At 49.7% G+C, this 27,766-nt stretch overlaps 1 protein-coding gene across 3 annotated transcripts; it reads left to right on the forward strand.

The window, feature by feature from the left end:
• Positions 1–26,582, forward strand: pogzb (pogo transposable element derived with ZNF domain b). 3 transcript variants are annotated; one of them, XM_035163450.2, is made up of 20 exons: positions 1–301; positions 815–933; positions 1,004–1,072; positions 1,433–1,665; positions 3,841–4,056; positions 5,536–5,629; positions 5,715–5,897; positions 5,986–6,126; positions 6,625–6,832; positions 6,960–7,111; positions 7,471–7,571; positions 7,651–7,797; positions 7,959–8,093; positions 8,207–8,403; positions 18,022–18,171; positions 18,272–18,331; positions 18,709–18,821; positions 21,832–23,481; positions 23,589–23,625; positions 23,807–26,582. In XM_035163450.2, the coding sequence occupies exons 2-20, from the start codon at positions 819–821 to the stop codon at positions 25,644–25,646; spliced, it is 5,841 nt and encodes a 1,946-aa protein (XP_035019341.1). In that variant the 5' UTR covers positions 1–301; positions 815–818; the 3' UTR covers positions 25,647–26,582. The 3 variants fall into 3 exon arrangements, with proteins under 3 accessions (XP_035019341.1, XP_035019342.1, XP_035019343.1); XM_035163451.2 differs by having other exon boundaries at positions 1–197; XM_035163452.2 differs by lacking the exons at positions 1–301; positions 815–933; positions 1,004–1,072 and having other exon boundaries at positions 1,528–1,665; positions 3,861–4,056.
• Positions 26,583–27,766: the final 1,184 nt, after the last annotated feature.

Genomic DNA, 27,766 nt, shown 5'->3' on the forward strand with positions numbered 1-27,766 from the left:
AAACCTGAAAACCCGCAAAGCACCTCCAGAAAATCCACTCTGACCAATGAGAGGCCGCGCTGTCTAAATAGGAAGTGACGTGGTACCAGTATGGTCCAATGAGTGGCTCCGACACGAGCAGCAGGGGGAAGTCCCGCCTCCCGTCGACTTGGAGCGTGAGTGAAGAAGAAGCGTGAGAAGTGCGGCTCCAGCTCCAGGTAAGACCGGCCCGGTTCAATCCGGTTCAGCCCGGTTCGGCCCGGTTCGGCCCCTGGTCACGCGCGGACACGTCCGGCGGGAACGTGTAGGAGGCGCTCGGTGTGTAAGTGATGTGCTGGCGGGGGGGCGGTGCTTCTGTAACTGACGCACAGAGGAGCTCAGTGCGCGGCGGGGCCGGTGTCTCAGGGACCGGGTCCACCAGGTACCGGTCTGAACCGGTCTGACCCGGTCTGACCCGGTTCACTACCCGCTCACAATGACGTCTCTCGCCGGGACAAAGACGTTTGACCCGGGAAGTGGCTCCCCCTGCGGCCGCAGTGGGACACTGCACACCTTAGTCCACCACCGCGTTCAAAACAATTTCTATTAAAGTTTATTTAAAACAACAAAAGAATAACTGGACTGTATTCAGTTATAATAATATTATCATTAAGATAATAATCTTATTATTAAACTATTCAGTTATAATATTAAGTATTTCGATTAAATAAAGTAAATCAGAAGCTGACGTCTTATTTACATGAGCATTTTTTTCTGCTGCTGATGTTTGTATAATAAATGACTTTATTTATATTGTTAAATATTGTGAATCCAGATGTTTCTGTCGTTTCCATAGCAACATGGAGACGGAGCTGTTTATGGAGTGTGAGGAGGAGGAGCTGGAGCCATGGCAACAGGTGGACGACAGCGTGGAGGAAGACGAGATGGACTACATGGACAACTATGGACAACCAGGTGAGACACACACATGCACAGAAACACACAGACACACAACATTCTTTATATAACATGCGTTTCTCTCCAGTGGAGGATTCTCCACCTCTTCAAGCCTCGGAGACTCCACCCCCCAGACCTCCATCCATCACATCTTCAGGTACCTGTGTGTGTGACTGTGTGAATACGAGATCTAATTCATCTAGACCCGAGTGTTCCTCTGGACCAGGACGTAAAGAAATACAATCAAAGACACACAACTTCACAAAGAGACGTACACAAACCTGTTCCACTGTCCGGGTCCCAAACTTAACATCACAACTGACCCAAACACAAACCTCATGTTTAACCTCATGTCTGTATCTGTGAGGATGTCAGTGTCGTCTCCATGGTAACACGAGTCCCTGTTGTCAGTGTGTCCCCAGTAGGATATCAAAACCAGCTTGTACACACAGACAGTGATTAAAGATGGCGTCAAGTGAAACATGATGATGTTTAACACTTGTTTTCTTCTCCTCAGCTTCTCCTCTTCGTCTTGTGTCATCAGTGATGCTTCCTCCTCCTCCCCCCGTTGTCACCTCCTCCCTTCCCCCTGTCCCATGCCTCCCTACCTCCTCCAACCCAGCTGTCTCAGCCCCCCCCCTGGTGACTCAGGGCCCACCACTCATCCTGACGCAGACAGCAGCTGGGACCTTTCTCCTCCCAGCACACCCCAGGACAGGAAGTGCCCAGCCCATTCTCCTCACCACGCAGGTACAGAAAACAAACACACCCTCCGAGTGTGTATGTTTGTGTGTAGAAGTAGAACAGTTACTTCCTGCAGCAGCGATGATAATGTTGTCGATCAAACACTGACAACAACACAAAAGGTAAACGTTGGCTGCTGACATCAGTGAATGTCATCTCATCAGCTGATTGGCCGATGTTAGCGGATTCTCAGTCCTCCAGGTCCTGGTAACTTCAGAAGTTGTACGAGTGTATGTCCAGTTCCCCTCGTACACTTGTACAACTTCTGAAGTTACTGATGTTCAGCCGATAAATCTTTGTCTGTCACTGTCATTAGTTGTTAGTCCAAACCAAAGACTGTAAATAAAGATAACCAACATGACAGCTAGATCGCCCCTTGCTGGCAGGCTGCAGTATAGGTCACAAGCCCCGCCGTCTCCATGTTAGCAGATGGGACATGGACCAAACTAAAAAAATCAAAGTAGACGTTAAATGTTTGTCAAAGATGGTTTCTGCCAATTTAGGTCATTTTTATCACACTGATGTTTGTTCAAGTTTCTGATCAGTTTGGATTGAATTAGTTGGTGATGCAAAAACGTGACGGTTGACAGCTGACACTGACTCAAGATTGGTCAAGTGTGTGTATGGGTGGGACCACGGCTCCACTACTACACTCACTCTGACTGTAAATGATGTCATCACCACAAGATTGCATCGTTAGTATCTGGAGACGTGTCGTCGTCTTTATTTACAGTCATTGTTCCAAACTCCTGAGAGTAGGAGACAATACGACCTGCGGAGTCATGTGATCACAAAGTTACACCGGTACATACAGAGCCGTACTTTGCTGCAAATAAACAACTAAAGAACGAATTTACCGCTGTAGCACCTGTGTAATACAGTGTTGTTTGTGTGTGATGTGAGAGTTTGTGTGCTTGACTGTGCACGAGGTGAGTTGAAGACAGTTTTGTTCTACTTAGTAGTTGTCGTCTGTCAAGTGAGTATAAACCATGTAACCGTCCGAGTAGAGTTCACACATAAAACACCAAATCCCACTCTTTCTTTTTTCCCAGAGCTTCGATTAGTTCACACAGAGACGTTAGTAACTGAACTTAAATGATGCAAAATGAAGCGGTATTTTCACATCATAAAATCAAACTCCCAGCAAAAGAGCCCAGAAGGTGGTTCACCTCTGAGAATGTTGGTAGGTGACGCACTCGCACACACAGCTTCCCATGTTTGAGATGATGTCATCGTAGACGTCCTCTGTTGTCTTGTAAAAAAAATAATGAGTGAGGTTTTTACTGACGTCTGTTAATGTTGTAGAATAAAACATGAAAACGTCTCAAGCTTGTGTTCAGGTCGAGGGAACAGGGAGTAGAAATACAGCAGTTTATTTAAAGTAGGTTAGAGGTTACCACACTTTGTTCTCTCCTATGAGTGAATCTGATTCTTTTGACTCATTGGGACGTTACGTAGTTTTAAAGTTTGGTACGATTGAGTCTTAAATTAGACGATGTCATTTTAAAAAGCAGCAACAATAACAAGTTTGTGAAAAATAAAACAAAGACACCAAGGGGAGAAAAGTCGTGATGTAGGTGTGACGTCAGAAGTGTGCTGAAGAAGAACACATGTCGGGGTAGTGGAGTCAATTGATGCTAAACATTAAATCATGGTTTTGTACTTCCTTTATCCGTGAGTAGGCTAGGGTCTGTTAGGATGGAATTAATGTAATGTGAATGTGGTCTTGAGAGGATGTCCTCTGGTGGACGTTCATGTGCCCTTTGTTGATGTCCCCACGATCACTAGGCTAAAGGTGCATTAGTGGTGAGTGCGTCCTCCAGCTACACGTCTGCGGTGTCGTATACAGTTCATTTTCTTGCTTATAACCTTTTGACTGCTCTTGTTTTTTAAGAGGAAGAATCTATGATTTCTAATGTAACAAAGTTGAGTTACTCTGCTCAATCTTGTAACTAACGCGACAACAACAAATATCATATTAACACTAAGACCGAAGTTCATCTGTAAAGTTCCTGTATTTTCAGTTTAAAAGTGTGAAGCTGATCTGCAGCAGCACTCGGGCTGATCATGTTGAAAAGTTCAGACGTTGTCCAGCAGATTAACTCAGCGGACTGTGACTGACCGTCAGACTGGAAACACTGCGACGTGCTGCTCTGACTCGTTTCTCTCCGTTTCATTTAGACAAATGTGGAACGTTTCAGATTTGAAGACGACAGAGGTCGGACGTTTGAAAGCAGAGGAGAGATGGTGATGTGTGGAGGATGTGGAGGAAAATACTTCAGGATCGTTTCACACCTGAAGAAAAGCCGGACGTGTTCTTCACACCTCGACCTGGACACGTTTGAGAAACAGTTAATTCTGTACAACAGGAAAAGAAAGAGGAAGTCTGACACCAAGGCCAGTGAAGAAACGTCTTGGTTCTCTTCGTTCTTACGTAAAGATTAGCTGTGACTTGATATTTACAACCACTAACTGAATAACAAGCTAATGTAAGCCCGCTAATATCTGACGTGTTTACTGTGAATGAGAGACACGGTCGGCATGTGACCTGAAACTTGATAAATACAGTTTGAGGATTATTTCAACACAACATCCCTCAAATGACAAAAACATTTTCTAGTAACATGAGTGAATAGATCGGTTATTTTAAGTTAGCATAACCCGACATTTTACGACTTTTAATGCACTGAATGAGTTCTAATTCGTCTCACAAGATCCATGAGACAAATTGTGATTTTGAATATGGGCTGAATACAATTTGATTGATTGTCAATGTTGAAACAGAATAAACAATATAGCCATGTTTACTGAAGGGCCATCAACACTAAGAACGACAGGGATTAACATCAAAAACACAAACCATATATCAGCGCAGATTGTGATGAATCCATCGCTGCTCTTCTGACTCCAGGTTTGTCTTTGAACCTCAGTGATGGGTTTACTCCGCAACGTTATCGGCCATGTTGAATGTTTCGCCCTGTGAACACAGATGGATTTTGATTGGCTGTCAGAGTTTCTATCCTTTATTAAAGGTCCTACAAGGAACTTTTCAATTTTTGTTAATTTTGGCTCCTCTGTGCACAATAGCGTGTCTCCACTGTCTCCTGTCGTAAAAACCTTTTTCCAGACAACGTGCATTTGTTTTGGAAGGAGTGAAAAAAAGATACACACGTAGTGAGTTCAGGAAAAAACCCAAGAAAACACCAAAGTTCAAAATATTCAACATATTCATATAAAAATAAAGACATAAAATATGAGCCCATCTGTAAGTAAAGACAATAAAACATATTAGAACTGATTTAACATTGAGTATTAAATATATTTATATAGCTACAAGAAATCTATCTATCCAGCCTGACCGTAAATCGTTGCTCTGACTTCGTGGGTAATCCGTCCTGACCCCAGACTCATTGAGAATTGTTTACAGAAAAAGCAAACATTTTCTCTGATTGTCTTATTTGTTGTTGTAGCTTATAAAGAGGCAGCGATATTAAAATAAGATTGTTCCATAACCAGTTAAAAGCTCCTTGTAGGGGCTTTAAATCTTCCAGAAACTTCTCCAGAATATATATTCATAGTTGTCGATTTCGTCCTCGGTGTTGACGGCCCTTAAAGCTAATTTATTTCAGGGATTTATTACCACTTGGGTTCAATGTTCAGCATGGGGGGGGCTGTGTTCTTTCTGTGTTTAGTTTCTAAAGTTTTTTTGTGAAGATGTGACATTAAAACGGAGAAAACAGAGGAACCATGCACCGTAAAACAATTACAACAAATAAACTGTGAAGGGGGTAATTTTTGAAGACCTTGTGCTTTTTGTTCTCCTCTGTTCAATGACCATGATGTCATCATGATGTCATGCCTCTGTCTCCTGTACAGGGTTTCCCAGTGCAGACGGTGGTGAACCCTGGTACACCCCTGCTCCTGAACCTGCAGCCGGGTCAGACAGTCCAGCCACTCACCCTGATCCAGTGTAAGACACCCCCCCAACTCCATCAGGTAATAATCAGAAATCTGATCTGATTATTGATCATCGCTGATGTTTCCTGTCCCTGCAGCCTCGTCATTGGGTCAGCTGGTACGACCAAGAGTGGGTGTGTCTCTAGTCCATCCCCAGGGTCAGACTGTCCAGACCAGAACCAGCCCCGCCCCCTCGGGAGGTCCCACTCAGCCCGGCTCCACCTTCACCGCCATGCAGCTACCTGCCACACTGACCTTCCACACCAGCACCCCAGGACCCAGTTAGTCAACACAGAGGGAGGGAGGGAGGGAGGGTCTGATCAGAATTGATCAGATTGATTGACTGATGTATTGATTATTTTTTTCTAGTTAACTTCCAGATGACCCAACTGGTTGGGGCCAACTCCTTGAAGCTGGCAGGGTCTCCCGCCCTTCCCTCTAGTTCAGCCAATGGAGTCACCAGACTCACTGTGATCAGCAGCACTACGAGTGGACCAATAATCAATACAGGTGCCATTTCCATTCTGTTCATAACAACACTTCCCTTTCTGCAATGTGTCGCTGTAAAATATTAAGGGGCCCACATCCTTCAGAGAACTCGGTCTAGGAATGCGTGGCCTCCGTAGACTGAGAAATCCATGAGCGCCAAGCCAAAATTAGACAGTCTGGTTCCTATATGAGTTCCTGTTTGCATCCCCTGCTCTCACTGTTTCATCGTTAACTACTTTGAGCAGCTTCAGTTACTGCTGCTCAGAGACCTGCATAGCTAGCTAGTGACTTAATCACTGGCACGCAATGAATCCAGGGATAGTACGGCTTGAGAGGGATTCACCTGTTGGATCCTTCGTTGCTCAGAAATGGATGGTGACATTTGGGGGAGTCTTCCAAATAGGACAGTCTAGTTGCGCTGCTGTGACATATGCAGTGCCTGAATTGGGGCACAGCCGAAGTTTGTCTCAGATGCATGTGACCCAATGAACAGTTTGTGTGTCTCATCTTGTCCTGCAGCTTCTCGTCCCACTCCTATTTTCGTTACAACTCCCAGCATGACCTCAGCACCATCCGCCGACCCCCACAGGGTGGTGATGAGTGTGGAGGAGTTCTACTATGGGACATTTGAAGGTGACCTTAGTCTGAGGAGGCCACAACCCCTGGGAATCCAAACCTCCACCTTCACCTGTCAGATCTGCACACACCTCGCAGACAACAACCTGAGGTACGACCACTGAGCACCTGCACACGCCTAAGCCCCTGAACAGATGAACACACCTGAGCTGTCTGGGGTAGAGTGGTCTGTGTGTTAACCTGCAATAACCTGTGTGTGTGTGTGTGTGTTTGTCTAGGTTGATGCAGCACATGCTCCAGCACTCTGAGCTAATTGGAGTCAGTGCTGGTGATGAAAGGAAGTGCTGCAGGTTCTGTTACCGGCAGTTCTCATCTCCAGCCCAGCTGCAGACCCACCAGGATCAGGTGCATGGCTCTGTCCCCTCCCCCAGTAAGAACCACACCTTAAAAATGTAAATGTTCGTAAACTTGTCTTGAAACCTGGACCTGACATGCGACCTTACTTTCTTGACTTTGCCATGGACCTGGGACTTAGGTGTTATGTCTTGACTTGGGTCTTGTTGGACTTGACTTCACTGCCCCTTAAGCACGGCAATAAAACACCTGTTGTACCTTTTCTTCACTGTTCCCATATATAACTATATATCTATATGTAGATATATATAAACATATGGTGCACCAGTACGACCAAGGAACATTTTTAGTCGCACTTCACAGACTTCTGGTCGCACTCTGGAGCCCTGAGTCTAGACCTGTCTCTGGACCCACCTGACTGTTTCCCTGTCTCAGGTATGTGTCGTATATGTGAGTGGGCGTTTGAGAACGAGCCAGCCTTCTTGAACCACATGAAGTCCAACCACAAGCCAGGAGAGATGCCCTACATCTGCCAGGTGGGTCTGAGCTCTGACGTTTGACCTGTGATACCTAACAATTTTCTAGCCTTGGAATTAACCCAGTTGTGATTTGCAGGTGTGTTCGTATCGCTCGTCCTTCTATTCCGATGTCCTACAGCACTTTGCCAGCTTCCACAGAGACTCTCGCTTCCTGCTCTGCGTTTTCTGTCTAAAGGTGACCAGAAACCCCATCAACTACCAGCAGCACCTGCTGAGACACCAGGTAACCACGCTGACTTACCACACCCTCACCAGCCAACCAGCTGGACAGCTTCTACGTTAAATGATTACCTTGCCAGTTCCAGGGCAAACTTCTGTAGATCCGTTTTTGTATCTATTTTGATTTCATCTGATGAAGTGATGAATCTTTTCATCTTGTCGCAGATCAACCAGGCCTTCCACTGTAACAGGTGTCGTCTTCAGTTTGTCCTCCTCAAAGACAAAATGCAACACAAACTCGAAAACCACCGCAGCTTTCGTCGACCTGCTCAGCTGGAAGGACTGCCGCCGGGGTCAAAGGTCAGCTGTCTATGACCTTACCGATCTCCAGTCTGTCAATACCTTATGAACCGATTGAAATCACATCAACAAGTGTTTTTGTCAGTTCTGATTGTTGACGTCTGCATCTCCAGGTGACCATCAGGACTTACGTGAAGTTCAGGCCTCCGATTTCATCAGCAGGTGGGCGGCTCCTCCAGACCCCCTCCTCCCTCGCCCAGCCAATTCACATCAAGACAGAGCCGCAGAGATCTGCGACCCAGAGAAACACTGCTCTCTCCAGATCCCTCCGATCTCCCATCAAGAGACCAGTCAACCGCCGAGTCAACAGGTGACATGTCCTCATTTCTCTAATGTGGTGTCGCCCTGTCTCTGATGTGTCGTCCTCTCTCTGACGTGTCGTCCTCTCTCTGACGTGTCGTCCTGTCTCTGATGTGTCGCCCTCTGACGTGTCGTCCTCTCTCTGAGTTGCCCTGTCTCTGACGTGTCGTCCTCTCTCTGACGTGTCGTCCTGTCTCTGACGTGTCGTCCTGTCTCTGACGTGTCGTCCTCTCTCTGACGTGTCGTCCTGTCTCTGACGTGTCGTCCTCTCTCTGACGTGTCGCCTTCCCTGACGCGTGTCGTCCTCTCTCTGACGTGTCGCCCTGTCTCTGACGTGTCGTCCTCTCTCTGACGTGTCGTCCTGTCTCTGACGTGTCGTCCTCTCTCTGACGTGTCGTCCTCTCTCTGACGTGTCGTCCTCTCTCTGACGTGTCGTCCTCTCTCTGACGTGTCGCCCTGTCTCTGATGTGTCGCCCTCTCTCTGACGTGTCGTCCTGTCTCTGACGTGTCGCCCTCTCTCTGACGTGTCGTCCTCTCTCTGACGTGACGCCCTGTCTCTGACATGTCGCCCTCTCTCTGACGTGTCGCCCTGTCTCTGACGTGTCGCCCTGTCTCTGACGTGTCGCCCTGTCTCTGACGTGTCATCCTCTCTCTGACGTGTCGTCCTGTCTCTCACGTGTCGTCCTCTCTCTGACGTGTCGCCTCTCTCTGACGTGTCCTGTCTCTCACGTGTCGTCCTCTCTCTGACGTGTCGTCCTCTCTCTCATGGTCGTCCTCTCTCTGACGTGTCGCCCTGTCTCTCACGTGTCGTCCTCTCTCTGACGTGTCGTCCTCTCTCTGACGTGTCGCCCTCTCTCTGACGTGTCGTCCTCTCTCTCACGTGTCGTCCTGTCTCTCATGTGTCGTCCTCTCTCACGTGTCGTCCTCTCTCTGACGTGTCGTCCTCTCTCTGACGTGTCGTCCTGTCTCTGACTTGTCGCCCTGTCTCTGACTTGTCGCCCTGTCTCTCTGACGTGTTGTCCTCTCTCTGACGTGTCGCCCTGTCTCTGACGTGTCGTCCTCTCTCTGACGTGTCGCCCTTTCTCTGACGTGTCGCCCTGTCTCTGATGTGTCGTCCTCTCTGACGTGTCGTCCTGTCTCTCACGTGTCGTCCTCTCTCTGACGTGTCACCCTGTCTCTGATGTGTCGTCCTCTCTCACGTGTCGCCCTGTCTCTCACGTGTCGCCTCTCTCTGACGTGTCGCCCTCTCTCTGACGTGTTGCCCTGTCTCTGATGTGTGTCCTCTCTCTGACGTGTCGCCCTGTCTCTGACGTGTTGCCCTGTCTCTGACGTATCGTCCTGTTCTCTGACGTGTCGCCCTGTCTCTGACGTGTCGTCCTCTCTCTGACGTGTCGCCCTCTCTCTGACGTTTCGTCCTCTCTCTGACGTGTCGTCCTCTCTCTGACGTGTCGTCCTGTCTCTGACGTGTCGTCCTCTCTCTGACGTGTCGCCCTGTCTCTGACTTGTCGCCCTGTCTCTGACGTGTCGTCCTCTCTCTGACTTGTCGTCCTCTCTCTGACGTGTCGTCCTGTCTCTGACGTGTCGTCCTGTCTCTCCGTCGTCCTGTCTCTGACGTGTCGTCCTGTCTCTCGTGTGTCGCCCGTCTCACGTGTCGTCTCTCTCTGACGTGTCGTCCTCTCTCTGACGTGTGTCTGTCTCTCACGTGTCGTCCTCTCTCTCACGTGTCGTCCTCTCTCTGACGTGGCGCCCTGTCTCTGATGTGTCGTCCTCTCTCTGACATGTCGCTCTGTCTCTCACGTGTCGTCCTCTCTCTGACGTGTCGTCCTGTCTCTGATGTGTCGTCCTCTCTCTCACGTGTCGCCCTGTCTCTCACGTGTCGTCCTCTCTCTGATGTGTCGTCCTCTCTCTGACGTGTCGCCCTGTCTCTGACGTGTTGCCCTGTCTCTGACGTGTCGTCCTCTCTCTGACGTGTCGCCCTCTGACGTGTCGCCCTGTCTCTGACGTGTCGTCCTCTCTCTGACGTGTCGTCCTCTCTCTGACGTGTCGCCCTGTCTCTGACGTGTTGCCCTGTCTCTGACGTGTCGTCCTGTCTCTGACGTGTCGCCCTGTCTCTGACGTGTCGTCCTCTCTGACGTTTCGTCCTCTCTCTGACGTGTCGTCCTGTCTCTGATGTGTCGCCCTCTCTCTGACGTGTCGCCCTGTCTCTGACTTGTCGCCCTGTCTCTGACTTGTCGTCCTCTCTCTGACGTGTCGCCTGTTCTGACGTGTCGCCCTGTCTCTCACGTGTCGTCCTGTCTCACGTGTCGTCCTCTCTCTGACGTGTGCGTCTCTCTCTGACGTGTCGCCCTGTCTCTCACGTGTCGTCCTCTCTCTGACGTGTCGTCCTGTCTCTGACGTGTCGCCCTGTCTCTGACGTGTCGTCCTCTCTCTGACGTGTCGCCCTGTCTCTGACGTGTCGCCCTGTCTCTGACGTGTCGTCCTCTCTCTGACGTGTCGTCCTGTCTCTGACGTGTCGTCTCTCTCTGACGTGTCGGCCTGTCTCTGACGTGTCGTCCTCTCTCTGACGTGTGTCCTCTCTCACGTGTCGCCCTGTCTCTGACGTGTGGTCCTCTCTCTGTGTGCCCTGTTCTGACGTGTCGTCCTCTCTCTGACGTGTCGCCCTCTCTCTGACGTGTCGTCCTCTCTCTGACGTGTCGTCCTCTCTGACGTGTCGCCCTGTCTCTGACGTGTCGTCCTCTCTCTGACGTGTCGTCCTCTCTCTGACGTGTCGTCCTCTCTCTGACGTGTCGTCCTGTCTCTGACGTGTCGTCCTCTCTGACGTGTCGTCCTCTCTCTGACGTGTCGTCCTCTCTCTGACGTGTCGTCCTCTCTCTGACGTGTCGTCCTCTCTCTGACGTGTCGTCCTGTCTCTGACGTGTCGTCCTCTCTCTGACGTGTCGTCCTCTCTCTGACGTGTCGTCCTGTCTCTGACGTGTCGTCCTCTCTCTGACGTGTCGTCCTCTCTCTGACGTGTCGCCCTGTCTCTGACGTGTCGTCCTCTCTCTGACGTGTCGTCCTGTCTCTGACGTGTCGCCTGTCTCTGACGTGTCGCCCTGTCTCTGACGTGTCGCCCTGTCTCTGACGTGTCATCCTCTCTCTGACGTGTCGCCCTGTCTCTGACGTGTCGTCTCTCTCACGTGTCGCCTCTCTCTGACGTGTCGTCCTGTCTCTCACGTGTCGTCCTCTCTCTGACGTGTCGTCCTCTCTCACGTGTCGTCCTCTCTCTCTCCGTGTCGCCCTGTCTCTCACGTGTCGTCCTCTCTCTGACGTGTCGTCCCTCTCTCTGACGTGTCGCCTGTCTCTCACGGTCGCCTCTCTCTCACGTGTCGTCTCTCTCTCTGACGTGTCGCCTCTCTCTGACGTGTCGCCTCTCTCTCTGACGTGTCGTCCTCTCTGACGTGGTCCTCTCTCTGACTTGTCGCCTGTCTCTGACTTGTCGTCCTGTCTCTCTGACGTGTTGTCCTCTCTCTGACGTGTCGCCCTGTCTCTGACGTGTCGTCCTCTCTCTGACGTGTCGCCCTCTCTCTGACGTGTCGTCCTGTCTCTGATGTGTCGTCCTCTCTCTGACGTGTCGTCCTCTCTCTCACGTGTCGTCCTCTCTCTGACGTGTCACCCTGTCTCTGACGTGTCGTCCTCTCTCTCACGTGTCGTCCTGTCTCTCACGTGTCGTCCTCTCTCTGACGTGTCGCCTCTCTCTGACGTGTTGCCCTGTCTCTGATGTGTCGTCCTCTCTCTGACGTGTCGCCCTGTCTCTGACGTGTTGCCCTGTCTCTGACGATCGTCCTGTCTCTGACGTGTCGCCCTGTCTCTGACGTGTCGTCCTCTCTCTGACGTTTCGTCCTCTCTCTGACGTTTCGTCCTCTCTGACGTGTCGCCTGTCTCTGATGTGTCGTCCTCTCTCTGACGTGTCGCCTGTCTCCTGTCCCTGTCTCTGACATGTCGTCTCTGACTTGTCGTCCTCTCTGACGTGTCGCTCTGTCTCTGACGTGTCGTCCTGTCTCTGACGTGTCGTCCTGTCTCTCACGTGTCGCCCTGTCTCACGTGTCGTCCTCTCACGGTCGCCTTCTCTGACGGTCGCCTGTTCTCGTCGTCCTCTCTCACGTGTGGTCCTCTCTCTGACGTGGCGCCCTGTCTCTGATGTGTCGTCCTCTCTCTGACATGTCGTCCTGTCTCTCACGTGTCGTCCTCTCTCTGCGTGGCGCCCTGTCTCTGATGTGTCGTCCTCTCTCTGACATGTCGTCCTGTCTCTGATGTGTCGTCTCTCTCACGTGTCGTCCTGTTCTCACGTGTCGTCCTCTCTCTGATGTGTGGTCTCTCTCTGTCGCCTGTTCTGACGCCCTGTTCTGACGCGTCGTCCTCTCTCTGACGTGTCGCCCTGTCTCTGACGTGTCGCCCTGTCTCTGACGTGTCGTCCTCTCTCTGACGTGGTCCTCTCTCTGACGTGTCGCCCTGTCTCTGACGTGTCGCCCTGTCTCTGACGTATCGCTCTGTCTCTGACGTGTCGCCCTGTCTCTGACGTGTGTCCTCTCTCTGACGTTTCGTCCTCTCTCTGACGTGTCGTCCTGTCTCTGATGTGTCGTCCTCTCTGCGTGTCGCCCTGTCTCTGACTTGTCGCCTGTCTCTGACTTGTCGTCCTCTCTGACGTGTCGTCCTGTCTCTGACGTGTCGTCCTGTCTCTCACTGCCTGTCTCACGGTCGTCCTCTCTCTGACGGTGCCTCTCTCTCTGACGTGTCGCTCTGTCTCTGACGTGTCGTCCTCTCTCTGACGTGTCGCCCTGTCTCTGACGTGGCCTCTCTCTGACGTGTCGCCCTCTCTGGCGTGTCGTCCTGTCTCTGACGTGTCGCCCTCTCTCTGACGTGTCGCCTGTCTCTGACGTGTCGCTCTCTCTGACGTGTCGCCCTGTCTCTGACGTGTCGTCCTCTCTGACGTGTCGTCCTCTCTCGCGTGTCGCCCTGTCTCTGACGTGCGCCCTGTCTCTGACGTGTCGTCTTCTCTCTGACGTGTCGCCCTGTCTCTGACGTGTCGTCCTCTCTCGTCGTCCTCTCTCTGACGTGGTCGCTCTCTCTCTGACGTGTCGTCCTGTCTCTGACGTGTCGTCCTGTCTCTGACGTGTCGCTCTGTCTCTCGTGTCGTCTCTCTCTGACGTCCCCTTCTCTGATGTGTCGCCTCTCTCTGACGTGTCGCCCTGTCTCTGATGTCGTCCTCTCTCTGACGTGTCGTCCTCTCTCTGACGTGTCGTCCTCTCTCTGACGTGTCGTCCTCTCTCTGACGTGTCGTCCTCTCTCTGACGTGTCGTCCTCCCTGTCTCTGACGTGTCGTCCTCTCTCTGACGTGTCGCTCTCTCTCTGTCCTCTCTCTGACGTGGCCTCTCTCTGACGGTCGTCCTGTCCTCTCTCTGACGTGTCGCCTCTCTGACGGTCGCCCTGTCTCTGACGTGTCGTCCTCTCTCTGACGTGTCGTCCTCTCTCTGCGGTCGCCTGTCTCTGACGTGTCCTTCTCTCTGACGTGTCGCCTGTCTACGTGTCGCCCTGTCTCTGACGTGTCGCCCTGTCTCTGACGTGTCGCCTGTCTCTGACGTGTCATCCTCTCTCACGTGTCGCCCTGTCTCTCACGTGTCGTCTCTCTCTGACGTGTCGCCCTCTCTCTGACGTGTGCCTGTCTCTGCGTGTGTCCTCTCTCTGACGTGTCGCTCTCTCTGCGTGTGGTCCTCTCTCACGTGTCGCCCTGTCTCTCACGTGTCGTCCTCTCTCTGACGTGTCGCCCTCTCTCACGTGTCGCCTGTCTCTCACGTGTCGCCCTGTCTCTCACGTGTCGTCCTCTCTCTGACGTGTCGCCTCTCTCTGACGTGTCGCCTCTCTCTGACGTGTCGCCCTCTCTCTGACGTGTCGTCCTCTCTCTGACTTGTCGCCCTGTTCTGACTTGTCGTCCTGTCTCTCTGACGTGTTGTCCTCTCTCTGACGTGTCGCCTGTCTCTGACGTGTCGTCCTCTCTCACGTGCGCCCTTTCTCTGACGTGTCGCCCTGTCTCTGATGCGTGTCGTCCTGTTCTCACGTGTCGTCCTCTCTCTGACGTGTCACCCTGCTCTGATGTCGCCTCTCTCTCCGTGTGTCTGTCTCTGTCCTCTCTCTGACGTGTCGCCCTCTCTGACGTGTTGCCCTGTCTCTGATGTGTCGTCCTCTCTCTGACGTGTCGCCCTGTCTCTGACGTGTTGCCCTGTCTCTGACGTATCGCCCTGTCTCTGACGTGTCGCCCTGTCTCTGACGTGTCGTCCTCTCTCTCCGTCCTCTCTCTGACGTTCTCTCTCTGACGGTGTCCTGTCTCTGATGTGTCGTCCTCTCTCTGACGTGTCGCCCTGTCTCTGACGTGTCGCCTGTCTCTGTCGTCCTGTCTCTGACTTGTCGTCCTCTCTCTGACGTGTCGTCCTGTCTCTGACGTGTCGTCCTGTCTCTGACGTGTCGTCCTGTCTCTCACGTGTCGTCCTGTCTCACGGTCGTCCTCTCTCTGACGTGTCGTCCTCTCTCTGACGTGTCGCCTGTCTCTCACGTGTCGTCCTCTCTCTCACGTGTCGTCCTCTCTCTGACGTGGCGCCCTGTCTCTGACGTGTCGTCCTCTCTCTGACGTGTCGTCCTGTCTCTCACGTGTCGTCTCTCTCTGACGTGGCGCCCTGTCTCTGATGTGTCGCTCTCTCTGACATGTCGCCCTGTCTCTGATGTGTCGTCCTCTCTCTCACGTGTCGCCCTGTCTCACGTGTCGTCCTCTCTCTGATGTGTCGTCCTCTCTGACGTGTCCTGTCTCTACGTAGCCCTGTCTCTGACGTGTCGTCCTCTCTGACGTATCGCCCTGTCTCTGACGGTCGCCCGTCTCTGACGTGTCGTCCTCTCTCTGACGTGTCGTCCTCTCTCTGACGTGTCGCCCTGTCTCTCGTGTCGCCTGTCTCTGACGTGTCGTCCTGTCTCTGACGTGTCGCCCTGTCTCTGACGTGTCGTCCTCTCTCTGACGTTTCGTCTCTCTCTGACGTGTCGTCCTGTCTCTGATGTGTCGCCTCTCTCTGACGTGTCGCCCTGTCTGACTTGCCGCCTGTCTCTGATGTCCTCTCTCACGTGTCGCCTGTCTCTGACGTGTCGCCCTGTCTCTCACGTGTCGGTCTCACGTGTCGTCCTCTCTCTCTGACGTGTCGCCCTCTCTCTGACGTGTCGTCTGTCTCTGACGTGCGCGCTGTTCTGACGTGTCGTCTCCGTCTCTCTGACGGTCGCCTGCTCTGACGTGTCGCCCTCTCTCTGAGTGTCGCCTGTCTCTGACGTGTCGTCCTCTCTCTGACGTGTCGCCCTGTCTCTGACGTGTCGTCCTCTCTGACGTGTCGTCCTCTCTCACGTGTCGCCTGTCTCTGACGTGTCGTCCTCTCTCTGACGTTCGCCTGTCTCTGACGTGTCGTCTTCTCTGACGTGCCGCCTCTGACGGTCGTCCTCTCACGTGTCGCCCTCTCTCTGACGTGTCGCCTCTCTCTGACGTGTCGCCCTGTCTCTGACGTGTCGTCCTGTCTCTGACGTGTCGTCTCTCTGACGTGTCGTCTCTCTCTGACGTGTCGCCCTGTCTCTGACGTGTCGTCTCTCTCTGACGTGTCGCCCTGTCTCTGACGTGTCGTCCTCTCTCTCTGACGTGTCGTCCCTCTCTGACGTGTCGTCCTCTCTGACGTGTCCCCTCTCTCTGACGTGTCGCCCTGTCTGTCGTCCTCTCTCTCTGACGTGTCGTCCTCTCTCTGACGTGTCGTCCTCTCTGACGTGTCGTCCTCTCTCTGACGTGTCGCCCTGTCTCTGACGTGTCGTCTCTCACGTGTCGTCCTCTCTCTGACGGTCCCCTGTCTCTGACGTGTCGTCTTCTCTCTGACGTGTCGCCCTGTCTCTGACGTGTCGTCCTCTCTCTGACGTGTCGCCTCTCTCTGACGTGTCGCCCTCTCTCGTGTCGCCTGTCTCTGACGTGTGCCTGTCTCTGACGTGTCGTCTCTCTCTGTGTCGTCTCTCTGACGCGTCCTCTCTCTGACGTGTCGCCCTGTCTCTGACGTGTCGTCCTCTCTCTGATGTCGCCCTGTCTCTGACGTGTCGTCCTCTCTGACGTGTCGTCCTCTCTGACGGTCTCTCTCTCTGACGTGTCGCCTCTCTCTGACGTGTCGCCCTGTCTCTGACGTGTCGTCCTCTCTCTGACGTGTCGCCCTGTCTCTGACGTGTCGCCTCTCTCTGACGTGTCGTCCTCTCTCTGACGGTCGCCTGTCTCTGATGTCGTCCTCTCTCTGACGTGTCGTCTTCTCTCACGTGTCGCTCTGTCTCTGACGTGTCGTCCTCTCTCTGACGTGTCGTCCTCTCTCTCTGACGTGTCGCCTTTCTGACGTGTCGTCTTCTCTCTGACGTGTCGCCCTGTCTCTGACGTGTCGTCCTCTCTCTGACGTGTCCTCTCTCTGACGTGTCGTCTCTCTGACGTGTCGTCCCTCTCTGATGTGTCCCTGTCTCTGACGTGTCGTCCTCTCTCTGACGTGGTCTCTCTCCGTGTCGTCCTCTCTCTGACGTGTTGCCCTGTCTCTGACGTGTCGTCCTCTCTCTGACGTGTCGCCTGACGTGTCGCTCTCTCTGACGTGTCGTCCTCTCTCTGACGTGTCGTCCTCTCTCTGACGTGTCGTCTCTCTCACGTGTCGTCTCTGCCTCCTGGCTCTCTCTCTGACGTGTCGCCCTGTCTCTGACGTGTCGTCTCTCTGACGTGTCGTCCTCTCTCTGACGTGTCGCCCTGTCTCTGATGTGTCGTCCTCTCTCTGACGTGTCGTCCTGTCTCTCACGTGTCGCTCTGTCTCTGACGTGTCGTCCTCTCTCGTGTCGTCCTCTCTCTGACGTGTCGTCCTCTCTCTGACGTGTTGTCCTCTCTCTGACGTTTCGTCCTCTCTCTGACGTTTCGTCCTCTCTCTGACGTGTCGCCCTGTCTCTGATGTGTCGTCCTCTCTCTGACGTGTGTCCTCTCTCTGACGGTGCTCTCTCTGGCGGTCGTCCTCTCTCTGACGTGTCGCCCTGTCTCTGACGTGTCGTCCTCTCTCTGACGTGTTGCCCTGTCTCTGACGTGTCGTCCTCTCTCTGACGTGTCGTCCTCTCTGACGGTCGCCTGTTCTGATGTCCTCTCTCTGACGTTTCGTCCTCTCTCTGACGTGTCCCTGTCTCTGATGTGTCGCCTGTTCTGATGTTCGTCCTGTTCTGACGTGTCGCCCTGTCTCTGATGTGTCGTCCTCTCTCTGACGTGTCGTCCCTCTCTCTGACGTGTCGTCCTCTCTCTGACGTGTCGTCCTGTCTCTCACGTGTCGCTCTGTCTCTGACGGTCGTCCTGTTCTGATGTGTCTCTCTGACGTTTCGTCCTCTCTCTGACGTGTCGTCTGTCTCTGCCCTCTGTCTCTGACGTGTCGTCCTCTCTCTGACGGTGGCCTTCTGATGTGTCGTCCTCTTCTGACGTTCGCCTGTCTCTGATGTGTCGTCCTCTCTCTGACGTTTCGTCCTCTCTCTGACGTGTCGTCCTGTCTCTCACGTGTCGCTCTGTCTCTGACGTGTCGTCCTACTGCAGGACGTCATCGTATGACGGAGACAGGTTGGTGTGTTTGGAATGTGGAACCGATGCCTCTGATTTGTCGGCTCACTACCCGACACACGTGCACTGTCTGCTGTGTCCGTACAGCAGCTGCTGCTCCAGAGCCTACGCTGCTCATATGATACAGTAAGAGTACTTATAGTACACAGTGATACACACGTTACTGCAGTAGCACACACAGGCTTTCAAAGTTTATTAATGTCTGAATGTTGATGACTCTTTTCAGTCACCACGTTCCGCGCTCCAAAGACAAAGTTGTTCTACTGCACAGACTTCCTCCTCCATGGTGAGACTCCTTGATCGGGTATTGATCTGATCAGGTTCATGTTGTTTCTGCTTTAATTGACAAACAGGATTTTTTATTGAATTTAAAGAAGCGTTAAACAACAGTTCCGTCTGTTTTTATTGACACTTCAACATTAATCCTCGTCTGTGCTGCAGTGACTGGGTTTGACCTGCAGGTGATACTCTTCATCCTCAGTCTGAACTCAATCATCACGATTGATTTATACGAGACACACAAATTATTATATGTATATATGTGACTGTGTTTTTCATGCCATTAAGAAAACACAACAAGGGACAGTTCAAAATAAAGCACGTAATACTCCTGCAGGTTGCGTCCCAGACTCATGTGTGACTAACTGTCTCTGTGTCCACCAGTCCATTCCTGCTGCAGTGCTCTCAGTGCGAGCTCCGGCCTCAGAACGCCGACCAGATGGCCGATCACCTTCTGAAGAACCCGGAGCACCACAGCGCCACGTGTCGCATCAGGAGTAAGACGACACACACTGAGACGTCAACACAACACGAGGAGTCACTTCAACAACAAACCTTTATTTTAAAAACAGTTTTATACAAAGCCAACAACAGAAACAGAGAAAAAATAAAATCAACTGAAACAAATGGACTTGAACATTTATTTTATATTATAGTTAAATAATTATTTTATCATTAAAAGAAAAAGAACAAATGAACATTAAGAAAAAGCTAATTTCAGTAATTCAGCGACAAAAACAAGACAAAATGTTTTTAAAAAATCATGATAAATGATAAAGTTTAAATAATAGAATAGAATAAAGTAGATCCCAGGGAAATATTATAAGATGTTTAAATATATAGACAAATCAAAGAATCAAGTTTGAGTAAAGACGTCTCCTCTCAAACGCTTTGTGAGAGAACCACTGATCTGTTTCCCTCCTGTTCTTTGACAGCCAATGTCAATAAAGCTGACAATATTTTCATTCCTTGTTGCCATGGAAACAGAGTTAACAGCTGAAAAACTGTTTTTACATCGGCACGATTTGTGTGATTTACTGAACCGATGACGTGGAAGAAAATACATCAGAGAAAGTTTTTTTAGTTTATTCCATCCGTCGTCTCTGCAGCAGTTTTCAGACATGAACTGAGTTAGTGTTTGTGAAGCAGCAGCAGGTTGTCGGGTCCGACTCGTTCACAACAACAGGAAGTGTAGGAACATTCAGGCGAGGGGCGGAGCCTGTAGAGCAGCAGGAGGCGGGACATGACGTATATATTCTGCTGTGGAAAGATCAGTGTTGTTGTTTTTTAATTGCAAAAGACATAACACTTTAAGACAGTACATGGAAGACAAGAAGACTCTTGCATAGACAGTTGTGCATGGTGTAAGTGTTTTTGTGTGTTGGTGGAAAGATAGGAGAAGGAAGAGAGAGACGGAAATAAAAAAAGGACAAAAAAAGACCAACTATGAACGAAAGACCAAAGTAATGATAAAGTCGATGGGAGTGCTGGTTGCATGTCCACCCTGGTCACTGGCAGCAGATCTTCTGGGAGCTCTAGAATGAGTAACCAGGGTAGGGTTGGGGACCTGTGAGCGCCTCTGGATGAGAGAGCATGTACCTGTATATGTGAGTGAGAGTGAAAGAGAGCGAGAGACGTGATCATTTGGGTCTTTTCATACATTTTTAGTTTTTAGCGGCTCTCTCGGTTATCACCACAAAACTCTCTTGACATCGTCGTGTCTTCTGCGTGTATGACATTCTGAGATATGTTTTCTTTTTGTCTTTTGCGTCTGTCGTGTGTTACAAGCGTCATCACCCCCACACTCGATTGTCTCCAATTTGACTTTTTGTGAACTTAAAGGGATAGTTCACCCAGAAATTCCAATTCACTCATTATCTACTCAGCACTATGATGATGGAGGGGGGGCGGGTGAAGTGTTTGAGTCAACAAAACACTTCTGGGCCAGACAGAGAAACTCTGCAGAAACTCTGGAGGGTTTCTCTCTCTGACATTTTCTTTCTCACACGTTCTCCAGAGAAACTGCAGAGGATCGCTGAAGTTCAGTGCATGTCTGAAAACAGCTTTTGTCTCCACCGTGTCAGTGAGGAATTGATCTCAGATCTAGATCTCCTGGTTCATAAACTCAGTTTCTTTATAATGTTGGAGTTTGTTCAGTGTGAAGAGAAGAATCTGAAACAAAAGCATCATGAAGCTGTTACACATGTGTAGTGTAGTGTGTCAGTGTTAATGTAAAATGTGTTCATGCTCTAATGTTCAGAATCACTTTCCTCAGACTGTCCACTGCTGCAGCTCCTCGTTTCAGCCTCTGTCTCAAACACTTGGTTTTAGCTCCTGTCTCTTTACAGGGTTCCTGCAGCTCCTTAAGAAATCTTAAATCTTAAGTATAAAATTTGCAGGCGGTGCAATTAAGGCTGATGGGAAACTTGTGACAGTGCCTCACCAAAAAAATGTCTTTAAAACTTTAGTACTGAGACTCTGACAGTTTTATGTTTTTAAATAGTGAAACACCGAATGTTAGGTATTTACATGGGCAGATCACGAAACAGCGCCACACATTTCCCAGTCTTATAAAGTGGTCAGCTATGGAACTGCAATGAGCCTGTGATGCCGCTGTAACGTCTCCATGTCGGTGTGTGAACCATTCAACAGTTTCTTAACACAATCTGCAAATTCAAGGAAGAAGCAGTGGGAAGCAGGTCCAGGCAGGCCTCACGTTTTGTGTGGTTTATTTTTACATTGTTACAAACATCCCTGGTGTCTGGCTGCTTATGCTGCTTAACCATATATATATAAAAATATATATATATATATGTATATTTATATATATCAGCCGATGCTCAGTACCTTCAAAACAAAAGCATAAACTACCAAAACTAACTAAAACAATATGACTATTGTTTATCATTATTATTAAGACATAATATAACTACTTATATTAAAAAAACAATAAACTAAATAAACAAATGTTTAACTATTAATCTTATATATATACATTCTCTTCTCTATCAAAAAATGTGTCGAGATTTCTTGGGTCTTAAATTATATTTATCGAGGTCTTAAAAAGCATTAAATTTGACTTTAAAAATGGTGCAAGAACCTTTCCTTAAGCCCCCCCCCTGATAAAGCCCACTCTGTTGTGATTGCCACAAGGCATGATGCAAATGAAGACTTTCAGTTATTCTGCAGTTTGAATACTTCATTCAGATCTTCAGGAGTTGTACAAGTAAACATAGACAACTGGCCTTGTTTGTGTTTTCTATGTTTACTTGTACATCTTCTGAAGATACTGTGACCTGGATGACTGAAGATCTTCAGATATTTATTTAGATGCATTTTCTTCTGTTTTGTGACACAAAAATGCCCTGTTTAAAAAATGTCACTTCGTTTTTGACTAACAACATGAAAACTAAGCTCCTAATTCCTGTGGATCTGAGTGGAACTTATTCAACTATTGATAGTTTGATTGATAAATATTATAAAATATATTATCCTGCTTCTTTTCAGCGTATGTGGAACCTGACATCCAGTTCTGCTATGATGGAGAGCAGTGTTCTTCAGAAGAGCAGGAACCAGACCAGAATAAGGACTTGCCTGATCCATCCTGGAGGGCAGCAGCTTTTTGGAAGCAGCCAGCGGAGAGCGATATCACCAAGTCTACCATTGCAGCATTCATGGAGAGCAGTGGGCCTCATCACAACCTGACCAAGAACAGCGATGCCATTGACTTCTTCAACCTCCTCTTCCCTGCAGCATTGGTGGAACTGATCACCAACGAGACCAATGCCCATGTTAAGACCTGCCAGTTCCTGGGGTCCTTCTATCCAAAGTGGGTACCTGTCACCACGCATGAAATCAAAGGTTTCATCGGCTTGGTCGTTTTGATGGGGATTCAGAACCTGCCCGACCCATCGCACTACTGGTCCTGGAGTCACTACGACAACAGCTACACCTTCTACCGAGCCATGAGTTTCAAACGTTTCAGGCAGATTGCTGCCAACATCCGCATGGGCAGCTTCGCCATAGATGAGTATCGCGGCACCAACAATCCCAGCGACTCTTTGCACATCTTCAGGCCAATGCTGGACCTCCTGGGTGGAGCTATGTGGAACACTTACCGACCAAACTGCAGTCTGACCATCGACAGGGCGCTGTTACCGAGCCTGGAGGAGGAGAGCTGCCAAGTTAAAGGGAATCCAAAGACCCAGCCTCAGGTGTGGCTACTCTGTGATTCCAAGTCAGGCTACTGCCACCGCTTCTTCATCCAAGTGGGGGAGAAGGCGGGCAAGGAGCCAGGCTTCACTGTGGTGCCAGGGCTGGTGAAGGGTCTTGAGGACAAACGCCATCAGCTCTACCTGGCCAACTCCCTAACTTCTGTCCCACTCATGCAAAAGCTTCTGAACCAGGGTATCTACGCCTCCAGCTCCTTCCCTCCACCCAGCCCTATCTTGCCCAGAGAGCTGTGGGAGGAGGGTCAGGTGGAGAAACCCGGGGACTTCCTGCAAAGGCAGTGTGGCTCCCTACTGGCCACTCGCTGGAGGGACACCAAGGAGATGGGTTGCCTGTCAACTAATGCATCTCCGGGTGAACCAGACACTGTTTGGAGGAGGTCTCAGACCAAAGTGGGCGGCTTGGACCCCATCAATCGCCCTAAGGCCTTTCGCCTTCTGCAGGAGAACATGCGAGGGGTCGACATCTGCAAGCAGCTGCTGGCCTGCAACCCGCTTGGAGGAATCCCTCAGGACCGACACTGGCGCGGTCTCTTCTGGTTTCTGATCAACCTGTGCATCGTGAACGCTTTCATCGTACTGCGAGAGAGTCGCAAGGAGAACCCACCTGCCTGGGTGCAAGATGGCCTCTTTACTCAAGTCAACTTCCGCAAGCGTTTAGGGAACCAGCTCGCCAAGTGTGCCCAGAAATACTTTGAGACCATGGAGATTGCTAGCTCCCGCGGAATGAGAATGGAGGTGGCCGAAGAAGTAGTTAAACAAAGACACAGAATGGTAAAGATCAGCGCCATCTCCAAGAGGTGCAAGAACTGCAACTTGAAGAACATTCGACATGAGAGCGTGTACGGCTGCGTCATCTGTAAAGCTAACCTGTGTAAACACCCGAGCTGTTTCTGGGAGTATCATGGTCTGTCGCCTCTGAACAAAGGTCAGTCTACAGTGAATGTCAAAGTTCCTGCTCAGCTCTGAAACTAACTTGGATTTATTACTGTTAAACTTTTGACATTAAATGTTTCATCTCTGTTGTTTTAACAGGTTCAACAAAAGTTGGATTTCTCAAGGATAGAATAAGGTAAACATTTCACTAAATGTGTTCACGTTTCTTTATGCTAAATTGGTTTTTTTATTTTTGAGGCTGATATTAAAAGGTTTGACTGTGTCAAGTTCATTCATGTTTTTCCATCTTGTATGTTTTGATATTACTGTGCTTTCATTCTCATTAACAGAAGAACATTTGTGTTTTTGTGCTGTAGTGGAGCAGTGGAGGTGGACGAGGTCAAAGACAACATGGACGCGGCAATGGCCCCTGTGGAGGACATTGACTTTTCTGACGATGAGAGAGTGGATGATTTTGATGACATGGATGAAGAAACTGAAGATGTTAAGCAGGAATTAATCAAAGAAGTAAAACATCCGGTGTCTGACTTGCAATCCACAATGAACTGCCACGCCCAACTAGCAAGCAACTTGTCTCCCTTGAAAGAGCGTGACGATATTCTCACCGCCCGTCAACTGAGAATTGCTCTGTTTGCTCTGTGTGATGGACTCCGCCAAGCCTCGAGGGTCTTTTCAACTGAGACCAAGCTCATCCAAACGTGGCTGAAGGAGGCCAAGAAGCGTTTGAGGCAACGTGAACAGGAACAGAATGTCCACGGTGATGGTGGCAGTCGCCTGGTTGCCTGGGTGCTGTCCATGCGTGAACAGCAGCTTCCGATCACAGAGAGTAACCTCTTCCACAAAGTCTCCACACTGAAGAAGAAGGGAGGTTTCAGTGACTCCTTCCGCATCTCATATGACTGGGCGGTGAGCTTCATGCTGCATCACCAGCTGGGCATACAGAACACCGGCACAGCGTCCAAACTAGCTCGAACCCTGCCGTCTTCCCTGGAAGCCAAAGTCATGTCCTTCAGGAAGTTTACCCACAAGATCATCAGGGTCCACAAATTGTCTGAAAGCACAGTCGCTGCGATGGATGAGCTATGTCTTTTTGTGGATTTAAGGTTAGTCCAGGACAAGTCTCGCCGCTCAGAGGCTCTGGAACTCATTGGGTCTTTACCTCTTGTAACTGTGTTCCTGGCAGCACTGGCAGATGGTACCATGCTGCCGTCTCTGGTGCTAGCAAACCGGCAGCTGGATGAGAAAGTCCTGCCTGAGTTCATCCTGCTGGAGGCTGGACCAGAGAGTCTCTTAGTAGAAGAAGCCCTGGATCTTTGGACTAACAAGATCTGGCATCAGCATGTTTGCAGTCGAACTCAGCCCAGTAGATCGATTCTGGTCTTGGACCGACACCGGGAACACATGGGCGACCAGTTTCTTACATCCATCAGTGGGTCAGGTACGCTCCCTGCAATGATTCCTGGAGGTTGTTCCTTCAGCCTTCAGCCTCTGGACATTTGTGTGAAGCCGGTGCTGCAGCGCTTCATGCTGCTGCGCTGGGCAAAGTTCATTGCTGGAAATCCAAAGGAGCTGGAGGAGACGTCACCCCAGCAGCTCCAAGCAAATGTGGCCCAGCTGCTGGTTGACTGGATGGTCGAGGCCCTAATGCACTTGAACAAACTCTCCCAGCTATGGGAAAATTCATTTAGGCTGACAGGTCTTCTTCCGAAAGAGGAGGAGGGACTAGAGACAATGACAAGTCAAAAGCCAGAGGAGGTCCAACTCGATCTCTTCAAGACCCTGACTGAGACCATTCTGGGTCCTGAATCTCGGGAAACCACTTCATCTGGTCTGCTGGAGCTGGAAGACGAAGAGGATACCAAGGAGGAACCAGAAGGAGTAGGACTGGAGACATCAGAGGAGAAACAGGAGAGGATTGAAGAGATAGAGAGGGAGGTAAAGGACAGGAGAGAGAACAAGGAGACTGAGATGAAAGAGCATGGTCAACAAGACGACACAAGGAAGCATAAGACGATAGAGGAGGATAGTGAGGAGGACGGAAAGGAGACAGAGGAAGACAGAAAGGAGGTGAATAAGGAGAGACGAGAGACCAGGATCGTGATAGGAGAGGAAGTCGGGGATGAGTGGAAGATAAAGAGCAGGACAGAGGGTGTAGAGGCAGACGGCGACGCTGACGACACGATAGACAAAAGGTGAACAGACGATAAAGACATGGATGTAGAACTGTTAACACCCGAGTCGTCCCTGATGGTCTTTATTTCAACTGGAGCCTGAAAACCAAAACGAGTGGACATGTGGTGGACATGTGGGGGTGGGACAACCACCTCAGCTGACTGAAATTCTGGGCTGTCAATTAAAGAAACACACCTCTCTTGGGGATGACCTAAAGCTCTGCTACAGGTGTGCTGTTGACTTCAGGTGAACTTGTACAGGGTTCAGATCAGGTGGGAGACGGACAGGATCTAACACTGAAACCTGATTGGCTGATTGAAAGACACTCATTCAGTAGATTAGCTGAACTTACACCTGTCCTGACATTGTATAGAGACATTGGGCGTTTCTCCTCCAGGTGATGTAAACATTTGAACTCATCACAACATGTTTGGTTTCTCTGGATCTTCTTTCTAGAGACGATCTGATGTGGGTTTTGTTGCTGGAGTCAGTCATTGATAAAGCTCTGCCTCCTTAGCAACCTGTCAGCCAATCAACAGCTGACAGATTCCCCAGTATGCACTGGGAAACAGGTTGAGTCTGTGCTGGTTGTGACAGTTATTATAAGTTAAGTTTATAAACGTCAGTTAATGATGCATCAAATAATCGATAATGTGGATATTCAGACCCAGAAACATGAATAAATATATGACCATGAACAAAACAAATTAAATAAAGTTTGTCAAACTTATTTTCCAGGAAGAGTTCTTGTTGTGACATGAATCTGAAAGTGAATCCTGATGTTATGAATCAACTTGGACGCGGTCTGCCTGAGTCTGATCCACTGACCTCATCGTCCGGCGGCTGCAGGGGCGGAGTAAGAAAACTCAGACGTCGAGTTGTCAAACCCTCTAATGATTTACGTTCCAGGTTGAATCTCTGAATTTCTCTGTTATAAAAGCAACAACCTTTACATTTCAATTGTTTGTTTTTTTCTGTAAGAAAACTTCCACTGTTTGATGACTCACCATGCACTCAGATGTTTACTCATTCTGCATCCAATCAGAAGTCTTTCTTGAATTTTAACTTCCTCCCTGAGACTAAATTCTGACAGTTGGTGACCTCAACTGTTTGATTGGTCGGTTAAATCCACATGCGAAGTGTGATGGAAATTTGACCTGGTGAGACTTCAAAAATAAAGAGATGCAAGACTTTTAGTCTTTTAAGAGGATTTTATTCCTTGCAAGGAAGGTCCGACAGTCATACAGTGTGCGATGAGCATTCTGCAGAGCGAGTGAACCCCAAACAGTTGCAGGTGTGATGGAAATCTGGAAATACAAGAGGCTGGAAACACCAAAGTTATCCACGTGTATTTTAATAGGGGCTTTCTGCAGAAAGGATCAACACAGAGAGTCACAAGGATCTCAGAGTGAAGATGCAGGACAGTCAAATACAAGGATCTTATATAGGAGGACTAAGGCTGTCTCTCTGAACCAGTTCAGACTGGTTCTGTAAGCGCAGGAGAGAGAGGAATCTAAACACAAACAACTGATTTACATGTGTTTCCTAAGGAGATAAGCAGACACACATTCTGTTCTTTGGAGAGTAAATAAGTGATAAAGGGTCTGGCAGTTTTCAGGTCATCAACAGTTCAGACCATAAAACAGCTCAGGTCATAAAGGTCTGTAGACAGGGCTGCAAAAGTTACTCTTCAACTACAACATAGGTTTCTACCACACTTAGTTCATTTTTCCAGTACATTTCCCTCCTTTTTGTCATTTATGACAACATAAGAGAACTACTGTAAAAAAAAATCAAATACATCAATTCACAAGGATTCAAAATGCATCATCATCACTGTAGTGCAAAGCAAACTGCTGCTGTTGTGGACACAGGTCTGCGTCGGGACTGATAAGAGCCGACTAAACAGCCAGTACAACATCATCACATTCTTCATCACAGAGTTCTTCAGGTCCAATGCCCTCGTTCGCTGGACGTCCGAACAGAATCTCAAATGGGCTCAATCCATATTTTGGTCTAATTCTCATTCTCATCTGTATGAGAACAAGCGAGAAAGATTTAGTCCATGACAATCCAGTTTCCTCATAAAATTTAGCCAATTGTTTTTTAGTGTGCCATTTTCTCTTCCCACCGCTCCACCACTG

This window comes from Hippoglossus stenolepis, chromosome 8, assembly GCF_022539355.2.
Source record: "Hippoglossus stenolepis isolate QCI-W04-F060 chromosome 8, HSTE1.2, whole genome shotgun sequence".
In the NCBI taxonomy this organism is placed as follows: Eukaryota; Metazoa; Chordata; class Actinopteri; order Pleuronectiformes; family Pleuronectidae; genus Hippoglossus; species Hippoglossus stenolepis.

What these genes read in the sequence shown, in the direction of transcription:
- pogzb (XM_035163450.2), top strand. Translation starts at nt 819, where the DNA reads ATGGAGACGGAGCTGTTTATGGAGTGTGAGGAGGAGGAGCTGGAGCCA. An exon ending in TCCATCCATCACATCTTCAG is followed by an intron (nt 1,073 to 1,432) that starts GTACCTGTGTGT and finishes TCTTCTCCTCAG; the next exon opens with CTTCTCCTCTTCGTCTTGTG. An exon ending in TGGCTCTGTCCCCTCCCCCA is followed by an intron (nt 7,112 to 7,470) that starts GTAAGAACCACA and finishes TCCCTGTCTCAG; the next exon opens with GTATGTGTCGTATATGTGAG.